The following is a 12,372-nucleotide window of genomic DNA, read 5'->3' as shown; positions in this document are numbered from 1 at the left end:
GCAGGGACTTCAAAGGCCATAACAGCATCCTTGTAAATTTCCCAGGACATTTATGTGCATGAAATAAAAACTGGTGGATTGCAACATGTCTTGACTGTTTTAAGGCCCCAGGTCCCGCTGAGAAGTTGATGAAAGCTGCATATGTCTTTTGCAGAAAAGTGCCCCTGTACACATGGAGTGGGGGTCCACAGAGCCAGGAACAAACAGTTAAGAATTCCTGGATTAGAGAATGTTGTTGAAAAAAATAAATAAGTTTTACCATGGGAAGTATAAGAATAGGACAAACATGAGTTAAAAGAAATAAACTGTTGATTAAAGCTGACTTAAGATTTTTAGAACAGGGAGCATATAGAACCTCTCCCTCAGTGAGGTGGGGAAGAGAACTGATGCATAAAATTATGGCAAAGACACAGTGGGAGAGTTGTGGTGACAGAGCATATATGAACTTATTAAGGGGATGATGAGAAAGGTGTAAAAAGGAGATGATTTTGGTAGGAGACTCTGGGATTCTAGAACTGCTGTGGCCTATAAATGTTCATGTCCAGCACCAGGGGAAAAATTAACCAAGGACGGAGCAGGGAGAGGAGGGAAAGGAAAATTAACAATTAATATGTTATGCTTTTAAAAAAATGAGTGAGATCAACTTTTTCCAATTTTGAATATTTAAGTATCGCTTTAGTTAAAATTATTATCTAATGAGAAAACCCCTTGTAAGAATTAAAAAAAGTACATATGCTACAGTCCTATAGATCCCAACTTACACATTTAAAAATCAATATCTAGCCAAGTTTTTTTTTTTTTTGCGGTACGTGGGCCTCTCACTGTTGTGGCCTCTCCCGTTGCGGAGCACAGGCTCCGGACGCGCAGGCTCAGCGGCCATGGCTCACGGACCCAGCCGCTCCGCAGCATGTGGGATCTTCCCGGATCGGGGCATGAACCTGTGTTCCCTGCATCGGCAGGCGGACTCTCAACCACTGCGCCACCAGGGAAGCCCTAGCCAAGTATTTTTAACGAGCCATGATATCATAGCTGTCCCTAAATATTTCCTTGTCTGTTTTAAAATCTCCTTTATTACATCCACCAGCACCTCTGCTCACCCTAAAAGTAGACCTAGTCTTTACTGTGGCTGTGTTTCTAAGTCTCTTAACAAGCCCATGTTGAAGACATGTTTTAAGTTTTATTTTTATTCCTTAATTTCCTTTCTTTTGCTTCCCCAGTCATTGGTAGAGAGAACTACTTCATTCTAGGACTCTCCAAAGCCATCAGGAGTCTCTCTCTCCCCTCTGCCACCCTTCCTACAACATTCCTTTCTTTACTCTCTCCTGATACTATAGGAATAGCTATTCTATTGTCCTTATTAATTATGAGTGAACAAGATCTGCACCATGGGTACAGTTCTTAAATGTAGCAACACACAAAATACTAATGACATTCTGCTGTGTGCTTACAATGCAAAAGCAATAACAACAGGGATGTTAGCGCTAGCTTTTAAAGAAAAGATACTGAATGCTTTATATTGTCTCCTGCATCTACAGCTACATAATTGATATGCATAATTTAACTCTGTTTTACATGAGTGTATCTGGTTACTATGTCTACTTATAGATGTAGCTTATTATTATATACATTTAGAGATGTTTGATGTACTAGCTGAAATTTTATTTCCACATACCTCTGTGGGAGTCTGTTGAGCCTTCTTTTCAGATTTTGGCAAATCTTTGCTTCCTCTTCTCTTTAAAGATAGCTGAAATAAAGCATGAATAGATTTAGTTTGGTAAACTACAATTTTAATTCAATTTTATATTTTTAAGTATCCTAATTTCCTACGATAAAACCAAGCCAAATGAAAAGTGTTAGTTTAATAGCCATAAGGGAGGGAAAAAAAACCCAAACCAGATAGATTTAGATATATTTTACCTTGGATGGGGATACATATCACAATAGAAGAGTAGCTGGCAATTGTCAAGGTGATTTGAGAAATACAGGAAACCTACTATAAAAACGCAGAAAAGCAATTTGGCGAAAATTTAGATCGATAACTCAATATATTATATTATTCAAATGAAAGAAATCCTTGTTAGCATTCTACATCATTAAAGAAAAGAAAGGAATACGGTATTATTTGCAGTTGGACTTAGGTTATTATAAGCTTATAAAGACAAACTTTCAGTGGATTTATGTAGAATTCGAAGAATTTCCTCACCACATATGCATGTAGACAAACATGATACACATGTTCATATACACTCTTCCACACACATGTAATACAGTAGGGAATAGTAGGGGTTATAGTAAAATGGAGATGGCATGCTCCATCTAAAGGAGCCGGCTGAGAGGGAATTAGGAATCTAGGCTTTTTCAAAAGAAGCCGGAGATCTGGATTTTTATGTAAAATCTCCCCCATTTTATTGGCTGGCTCTAATTGAAATTCAAACAAATAACACTTTGTAGGTCAAAAAATACACATCTAGTGTCAAATCCTTTCATGGACCAGCAGTATTGATCTCTGGTGCTCAGTTCCATTTCTCACCACCATTAAAATAAAGTTCCTCTGTATGAACAGTAACTGTATGTATGAATATCTACCATGTACCAAATACTGAGCTGGATACACAATTAAATAATGTACCTACCATTAGTAAGCTCACAATTTAGCGTGGGAGACAGGGATGCAAACAAAGTACAAGTTGGCAAATGCCGTGCTTTAGGTTCTGTAAAGAAGCGACTTTGTCCTAGTGTGGCATCACCACCATGAGAGTAAGAGCTGCCACACAGCAGACGTTGAAAACAATATTTGCTGAACTAATGAGTGAATATGAAATATGAGATTCTGAGGTCAAAGAGGAGGACGGCGGTACAGGCTGACAGGAAAAGGAGGCACGGTTTCTCTAAAGAGCAGGCTTCATGAATTTGCCAAGAACTGCAAATTAAATTCTTCACATGTTAATTTCTAACCCAGTTCCAGTGTTAAAGGCTGGCATACGTTCGTGCTGCAACTGCTTTCATTCAGTATAAAAAGGAAACTACAGAGCCAAATGAATAGTCTACGTGGTTATTTATTTCTAGTTCACAGACATTCTCCATGTTGCTTGTATAATTTTCTTAGAAACAGAAGCTGTGGGGACTGATTCACCATAACCAAAAGTGATTTAGGAACCAAGCAGCAAAAACAGTCTCAAGAAAACCAAGAATATAGTGAGAGCTGAACTAGGGAATCCTGGAACATTCTGTATAGGGGTTACCTACAAAGAACCATCTAAGTTTATTTTGTTAAATATTTATGGAATGCTCTTACTTTGAATTTACTCCATTATATGTTTATTTAGCACTTACTAATGCACTTCATAAGGTACCATGATAAAAACAGCACAGTCTCTGCTCATTACGAGGTTCCTGATTTACTTGGCAAACGGTCACTTCAGTGGGCAATTTAATACAGTGCAATGAAAGCAATGATAATGCAGAAGCAATATTAACTGGCATTGATTGAGGACTAATTCATGTCAAACACTTTATATACATTACCCCAACTAATTCTTAAAACACCCCTTTAGGCTCCTTTTGCAGATGGTAACACTAAAGCTTAGAGAGGTTAACTAGATTATTTAAATCAGTGGTTCTCAAAGTATGATCCCCAGAACAACATCATCAGTGTCACTTGGTAACTTGTGATAAATGCAAATTCTCGGGACCCATCCCAGAACTACTGAATCAGAAACTCTGGAGATGGGGCCTAGTGAGCCACAATTTAACCAGCTCTCCAGGTGATTCTGATGCATGATAAACTGTGAGAAGCATTGGTCTAAAGTCACTGCTTGGTAAGTAGCAAAGTCAGATCTTGACCCAAGGCTTTCTGATCTTTATTATTTACTAGATCACAAAGAAGAAAGGCTTAATCCAGTCTAGGGCTGGAGATGGTATGGGGAACTAGAGATGATTTCCAGAAAGAAGTAACAGCTTATCTTGAATCTGGTAGACGAGGACTAACACAGCTAAAGATGGAGAGGAGGGCGAAGGGAAGAACAAAGCATTCCATGTAGAAAGACCATTTCTGGAACACAAAGAAATTTGGGATGGCTGTAACAAAGTGTGAGGAGAGGGTGACATGGGATTTACTATCAGATCTTGAAGGACATTGAATAAAGTTTGGATTTTTACCTCATCAAGTCAAATTATTGTCCTAAGGTCAATTAGAAGTATTAAGAGGTTTAATTACTAAATTATTAATTTACTAAATTTAATTATCCAATTAATTAGAATAATTAAATAATTAAATCATAATGATTAAATTACATTATTAGATTAAATTTAATTATTGAGTTATTATTAAAGGAGTATCCATAATCAGATTGCCATAGAAGAAATACAAAGACACAAAGGTGGCAGTCCAAATGACCATGAGGTAAAGGGATGACATGCAAGTGAAATGAGGGAAAGTGTGCTCTGGTTCTGAGAACTTTTGGGGGGGGGGTTTGTTTTTCATTCATTCCACATATATTTGTTGAGTTCTGGCATATATACGGTACAGTATGGTTATACAAATATGAGAAATATTTTACTCTCCTCCCAAAGAGCTAACTGTTTATGATGGTAAAAAGAATGCAGATAATTAGTTAAAAGAGTAGACAGAATTAACTGCATTTATGAATAAAGAACAAACAAACGATTGAGAGAGCAAAGAAACAGCTATGGTTCCAGATGTGGGGAAATCAGAGAAAATCACCCAAGAGCACTGACCTTTGAAGGACGTGCAACATTTCAACAGAAATAAAACCAAGTCAACAGCAAGGGCAAAGGTGTGGAGGAATAAGCATGCCTTACAGATGAATGGAGACAGAGACACTATAGAGACGAAATAGAAGAAGATGCTTCAGGGACTGATGTCAGCTTGTGGAGATGAGAAATTTAGATTTTATCCTGTGGGCAATGTAAAAATGAGTCCTCTAAATTAATACAGGAGAAATGCTGAAACTAGGCCATCCTTTCTTAAGAGGCATTTTCTATTTTACTTCTATTTAAACATCACTTAAGTGGTGGGTCAAACTCAAATAAAGCTCTGAGAGAAGGTTTCCCCCTAAATAAAAATATATTGCCTTTAAGGAACCCCCAGGACTACCTGTACCTTTAAGTATCGCATTTAAATTTTCAATAAATATTTAATCATCTTTTCGTATTCCTGTAAGTTTTTATTAACTTTCTGACCCCAATGAAACAAAGATGAGAGATTCATTTGGGAAGAGAAAGCTGGAGAAATAAGGTAAGTCTAAACAGTCTCTCTTTCCTGTGAGGATAAAATTTTGTCACCGCCCCCCCAATCATACCATCCCACATTCATGCACTGAATCTAGGAACCTCTATAAGGGGACCAGTTTAGGAGGCTAGAACTAAGTCTCACATTTTCATCTTTGTTCTCAAAGTAGGCACTTCAGGTGGCTCTCTAGATAAATATGTTGAAAACCTGTCTTGTCCACATCTTAATCCTTTGCATTCCCATCCTCAGCTATCCAAAAGAGACTGCTGTTCTTTTTATCCACGTGAAGGCCAGGAATTAGAAAGTTTTACCAAAAATTGTTTGCACAGCAATTATATAAATTGGATTTGTGTTCTAAAATGTTTTGAGACTGACTTTCTTCCTCGATTAAAATTTGGTACACTCCTTAATATGTGATCTCTTTGTGTTTTTAGCAATTAAACAACAGAGAAGAACCTGTCTAAAATGTTATTTTTATACATATTATTTGTACAAAAATCTCCTATGTTTTTAATAAAATTAAAGAGGGATCCATTTGTACGGTGATTAAATCAAGTAGGAAACTATAACTGTATTAATATAGGATTTATGGAGCACTAAATGTGTGCCATGTACTTCCCTAAGTACTTAATATGTATCCATTCATTTAATCTTACCAGTCTTAGGAGTTTGCCACCATTATCCAAAGCACACAAAGGATAAACCACTTAGCTAGCAAGTGTTAGAGCCAGGATGTAAGTTATCCAGCTTCACAGCTTTTGCTCTGAACAATTACATCCCACTGCTACTCCAAAAGAAGTAAAGTAGAGGGTTATATTATTTCTGGGCATATCCTTCTGTATGCTATTACATCATAGCTGCATGGGTTTGAGGTACTAGTTTACATATATTACACATGAGCAATGTATTTTTCTACTGTCAACAGAGAAGTCAGCAGAAGTGACATATACACTCACTGGTTCTCACAGTCATCCTGTGAATGCTTGTGACTTCAGGGTGACATTGGAAGTGACGCATGGGGATTTCTGACTGAAGGCTGGAGGAAAACTGAAAGAGCCAGGAACTCTGGCTCTGCTACCGTCTGAATGTTTGTGTCTCCTCAAAGTTCATATGTTGAAATCCTAATGCCTAAGATGGTGGTAACAGGAGGTAGGACCTTCGGGAGGTGCTGAGATCATGAGAGTGGAGCCCTCAACAATGGGATTAGCGCCCTTTTAAAAGAGACCCCACGGAGCTCTTGAGCCTCTTCTGCCATATAAGTATACAAGTTTGTGACCTGGAAGAGGGCTCTCACTTGGCCATGCTGGCATGCTGAGCTGGGACTTCCCAAACTGTGAGAAGTAAATTTCTGTTGTTTATAAGCCAACCAGTCGGTGGGATTTTGTTATAGCAACCGAGTTTGAAAGGGAACAGGAGAGGCTCTTGTCCCTAGAAGTCCTCCTCCTTGCCTTGTGTGTTATATCCTTGACACCTGGCAGAGGAGGGGCAGGTAAGAGCACCCAGAGATCTTGCCACAACCACATTCTCCACTCTCTCCCCTCAACGTATGAGGCAGGGTCCCAAGCTTTATACAAGACATGATCTTGAGAAGCAAAGGGAATGTGGGTGAAGGAGGCATGCTAGGATGATCAGGTCTTGTTACTCTTCTCTGGCAAATCTTCCAGTGGTTTTCCAGCTCGCTCAGTCGGAGCCATGCTTTACTAAGGCACAGGAGACCTTGACTACACACTGGATTTGTCCTGGTAACATTTTAAAAAGACATGACCAGGCTTCAACCCAGACAAATTTCAACAGATTCTGGGGTTGGGCTCAGGAATTTCTTGCAAGCTCCCACAGTGGGTAAAATGTACAGCTGGCTCTGAACCACAACCCTGCGCTATGTGGTCAGCCCTGCCCCCCACCCCAAACAAGCTCTCCAACCTCATCCCCACCTCACTCCTCCTCTGCTTTCCCGGCTCCAGTGTCACCAACATCCTTGTGGTTCCTCAAACATGCCAAGCATGCTCCAGGTTGGGCCTTTCCTCTGCCTGCAACACTCTTCCTTCATACACTCTCACCACCCACTCCCATAGCTCATTCAGGGTCCCTAATTAGAGAGGCCTTCCCAGACCACTCGGTATAAAAAAACAGGGAAGCCCCTATAAAATACCTCCTCTACTCTCTTCTCCACACATTCCTTGTCTTCCTAACTCCGCTTTATTTTTCTCCAGACCTCCTCTCACCCACTGACGTGTGGATCTGTTTCATGTCTGTCTCATTCTGGGATGTGAGTTCCACCCACGCAGGGCCTTTGTAATGTTCTGTGACAGCTCTGGCTCTTAGAAATATACCTGGCACAAAGTAGTTGCTCAGACAATGTCAGCTGAATGAGAAAATAGCTACTTCGACCTTATTTTTTACGTAGCTTTGTTTTTGAAGCATCCTAATCCAAGAAATTGGTAGGTTAAAACAAACAAATAAGTCCATTTTAAAAGTTCCATTTAAAGCTTAGAAAAACAAAGTGTCTCAACCTTTTCAACAAAAAGACTAAAGAGTAAAAAATGTATGAGCTGAAAAGTATTTAAAATGGGACATATGATACACCTTTGTTCTGTTCTAATACTTTTTTTGATTTTTACAAATTCACTTTCCCAGCGTGATAAATTAAGATTCTAGGTCTCAAAATCATTTTGTAAAGGATATTTGGTACCAACACTCTTTGATGGCCTATCTGCCTTTGTGGCGGCTTCTCATCAGCACCTCTACAACAGTTTCTCTTCTGCCCCTGGCCCTGGAAGTCTACAGAGTCTCTGCTTCTCTTCCTGCCCTCAAGCCTGGATCAAGACACTCTACACCAAAGTGCATTCTTAAGTGACCTCTTCTTAGCTCTCAGTCGTGGAAGGAACCAAGTCAATGACTCTCCATACTCTTTCACTTTCCCTAGCCTTGGAGAAACATCAATGTGATAATTCTTATGTGAATTAAGTTACTTTCCATGTAATATAATTCACCAAGGATTTACAAAACATAATCTGGAAATTATGGGCATAAAGGAACCTAACATAATCTGGAAATTATGGGCATAAAGGAACAAAACATAATCTGGAAATTATGGGCATAAAGGAACCTAACCATAACCATATACTATATGACCAAACACCTCCTGTTCCTTAGACAGAATTAGTCCAGTGTCTCTTATACATTAGACTTAAGACTTTATTAGTGATAAAGGCTTTCCACAGTAAAACTGTTTACAAAACTGGCTGTATTTTTCCCCTCCCAGTAAATAGTCCATTTACAATGTGCCCCATTAAGAGGCAGAGTCTTTTTCTGCACCTCTTCAAACTGGGCTGGCCTTGTGACCCGCTTTGACCAATAAAATACAGTAGGAGTAAAATGTGGTAGGAAAGATGACATGCTAGTTCTGACTCTACCCTCAAGAGATTGTGCAGATTTCTGCTCATTCCCTCTTGGAAACATGCTGCCCCGTGTGACAAGTCTGGGATAGCCTGCTTGATGAAAAGAGTCACATGGCCTAGTTATTCCCATTGTCCTAGCCAACAGCCAGCCAACTCCCAGAAGTAGAGCTTCCCAACTGACTGTCAGCTGACCACAAATATATTCGGGGACCCAACTGAGACCAGAATAATCCATACAGAGGGCAAAAGAATTAGGCAAATAAATGATAGTTTAATGCCACTAAGTTTTGTGATAGTTTGTTGCACATAAACAGCTATTACATTTACCAAATATTTTTCATCATTGAGTTTGAAAAATATTCAGTTGATATTTATTTTAAAAAATCCTTTATTCAAATCCCAGAAAAACAAAAGACATACATAAAAGGCTAGTAGAAGAGCTGAAGGGAGGATCAAAAAACATAGGAAAAAAAGAAAATCAATGTACTTTCTTTGTTTTTATTTTTCCCCTACTTTTGTCAATATTTTGATTCCATAAAATATTTTTTTAATAAAACTGAGCTTTAAATAAGTTATCATAAAAGCTTACCTTTCAGTTCTAAAAGGTAGATGCTTCTCTTAAGATACTTCTTTTAATAGAAGAAGGTGTTTAATTAGCACCGAAGGCGTGATACAAGTTAAATGCTAATAAAGTTCATCCTAACAGTCAAGCTTAATACAGGGTCTGGCTCAGCACATTTTTGAAGTACTACTATTTGAACTTAGCTTTTATTCTTCCCTTTTCAGAAGAACTGATGTATACATCTTTACAGTGCTTCCCTCGATCTAGGTTTCTAATTTATATCTGTCAATTTTATTTGTCCTTTTGTTTCTATAGTTTTCTTAGGCAAGGGAAGAAAAATAATTTTACAAAATTTCCTGATTAAGTCAATTTACAGAGTTGAAACATAAAAAATTCAAAGAAAGCTGTATTGAGAAAATTCTCAATTGCATTTTAAGGACTAGATTTCCCAAACTCCTACTGATTGTTAGTTTAAAAGGCCAGAATTTAGAAAAGAATATTATAGAGAAGAGAGGAAAAGAAAGTTGTCATTAATAAATCCATTCCAAGAAACAACTTTGGAAGATTTGGGGAAGAAAATTAATCAACAATTTAAATCTGGGATTTGTTCCCAGAAAATACTAATATTTATTAGTATTAATTTAAAAAACTGCATTTTTCATTCTTGGGGAGGATGGGGATCCCCTTCTGAATATTATCACAGAGGTACATGTCACACACGGAGAGGTGTATCTGGCATACAGAGTGTGTGTCATGGAGGTGGAGACCCACATCTGCAAGAATAAATCAACCCTCTTCTGCCAGAAGGTTATCTTCTCCTTCTGTCCCATAAGCCCAGGCCCCTTCTGAGTTATGAGGCTTCAAAACTTATTTTTTCTTACCTACAGTGAATGCCTAAGTAAACACTTTTAAAAGCTGGAAAAGCTAGATTTCTGCTCTACTTCGAACCAATGCCAAATTGAAATAGCTGGGATCATATTCTTTGTTATTTAAAGGGTTTTTTTAAAATAAAAGAATCCTATGAATTTTCCTTTTCTTGGCTCCTTCATCCTTCTCCCTTTGTGCTGATGTAGATATCCACAGCAGAGGTCAGACTGAATAGAGAGTTGTATAAATTCTTTATTACTAAAGAATATTAATGTGTGGATTCTGTAGAGCATGCTATCAAACCAAACCACCAATGAAAGAGAAAACATTAGAACTTTTGCCTATGTGGGAGTCAGGATTATCTCCTCAGGGCCACATGGCTTTGAATGGCTCTAGAGTTGCATAGTGTCTTTCCTTTTTAAAAGTCGTTCTTTGGTGCCAGTCATTATTTTAGATCTCTTCTGCTCTCTTCCTAGAATATTACTTGTTACTAGTGCTTAAATGTTGTTAGATTGGAACTCATTTTCCATAATTAGTACAGTGAAATTTAGGTAAGCCAGAAACTTGAAAAGCAAAATACTGAACTTAACTCCAGAAAATCCAAAAGGTCTGAAGGACCATGTGATGTCAGAAGGGAAAAAAATGAAGGTTTCTCCCATTAATGGGATGTGGTTGCTATAGAACTAGAGGAAATGAAATTGGGAGGAAACTGGAGATAATACTATAATAGTTGGGGCTTATAAAATCTTTGTAAAAAACATCCCTTTTAAAAGTTAGGTTTGGACCCAATAATTCCCTGCCTTCCATTGTGTGCCTTCCATTGTGTGCCTTATACTATACGACCAAACACCTCCTGTTCCTTAGACAGAATTAGTCTCTGTATTCTCTAAGCTACTTGAAAATATTCAAAGGGTTCAAGGCTACTGGTGAGAGAGTTTCTGATACAAGAATCTCTTACATCATTTTAGAAATCCTCTATTGGAGTAGGGTGTAGGTTGTTAGAAGGTCTTCCAAATTATCAATAATAAATTGATCCCCAAACAAGACCACCTTGCTTTAAAAAAGCAAAGGCAACATGATAAGAGTGCTTCTCTGACATTCATATCACATATTACACTTGGATAGGTAAATCCTGAAAAGGCCTCAGAAAGTCCCACACAAATGAATAGACACAGGACTGGAAGCTTTCTCAGTTGAGACTATTTTTTTTAAACCTGAGAGCCTGGTTAATGACTTTTGAAGTAATAATCATTAAAAAATTATTTTATGTCTTACATACTTGATCCACAGTAAATGTATGCTTACTAAGCGATGAATGTCATCGGCAAATGCGGAGATTTACATTCCCTTCTAATTTGCTCTAGTTAATGAATTGAGTTCTAAGCACCACTGCGTTTAGTAATTAAAATGCATTTAGAAATTAATGCATTTAGAAAATTATGGCTGGGCAGTGAAAGCAGTTTCTTATGGCTTTTCTCTATAATAAGGCAAAGAAAACAATCGCGGCCAGCATTTGTACGTTAAAATAATGATTTGTCCAGTTTTTATATTGTGTATCGACCAGCTTCTACTTAATTAATGCAGTGATATTAACATCATTTTTGTATCAACTTTAGAATCTTGTAAGAAATAGGTTTGAAGTGCCATTAAAGATGACAGGATGCTAAGGGGTGGGTATTACAGGTGCTTTAAAATTATTCTTTACACAGTCACACATTTAGATATTTTGTGATAAAATTTCAAAGGTCAGAGTATTCAGTAATTCCCAAAATGCACTTCGGAGGCGGGGGAGTAGAAGCAAGTTTCTGGGATAATTCCTAAACTAAGTTAAAAAGTGATAGCCCATAATTGTGCTTTAAAAATTTTGGAATTAGTTGCTAAATTTTAAAATGTGGACAGTTTACATTTTAAAAATTAAGATTTCTAGTTTCAGTTGAAAAACTGGAAGACCTGGTAAAGTTGGGTCCTGATTATGGCGTGGCAACCTTAGATTGGAACTGACTACTGAGACATACACAATATCCACTTAGCCCCATCACTCAACACAGATAGCCTCACTCATTCATATAACCTGTTTGACCCCTGAGTGACAGCAGAATGATCAAACTCTGCTCTGGACTGCTAAGGTCACATATGTGGAAGGAGCCCAGGAAACTCAATCTTCCATTCAGTACCTTACAGGAATGCTTTCTATACCACCTAGACCCTGCCTGTGCTCTTCCAGGAGCTTGCTTCAATAGGAGGCAGGCAATACAATCCCTTTACAAATGGCTCTAATGGATAAGATGTCTTTA

At 38.0% G+C, this 12,372-nt stretch overlaps 1 protein-coding gene across 1 annotated transcript in view; it reads right to left on the bottom strand.

Annotated features, from left to right (window-relative positions):
* The window catches only part of SOGA3 (SOGA family member 3), a 43,959-nt gene that overhangs the window by 6,593 nt on the left and 24,994 nt on the right, over positions 1–12,372 (bottom strand). The window contains exon 5 of the mRNA XM_033407592.2: positions 1,673–1,744. Coding sequence (XP_033263483.1) covers positions 1,673–1,744 — 72 coding nt within the window. The remainder of the gene's footprint in view (positions 1–1,672; positions 1,745–12,372) is intronic.

This window comes from Orcinus orca, chromosome 12 (assembly GCF_937001465.1).
Source record: "Orcinus orca chromosome 12, mOrcOrc1.1, whole genome shotgun sequence".
Taxonomy (NCBI): domain Eukaryota; kingdom Metazoa; phylum Chordata; class Mammalia; order Artiodactyla; family Delphinidae; genus Orcinus; species Orcinus orca.
Note: the sequence above shows the minus strand (reverse complement) of the source record. Positions and strands in the feature narration are given on the sequence as shown.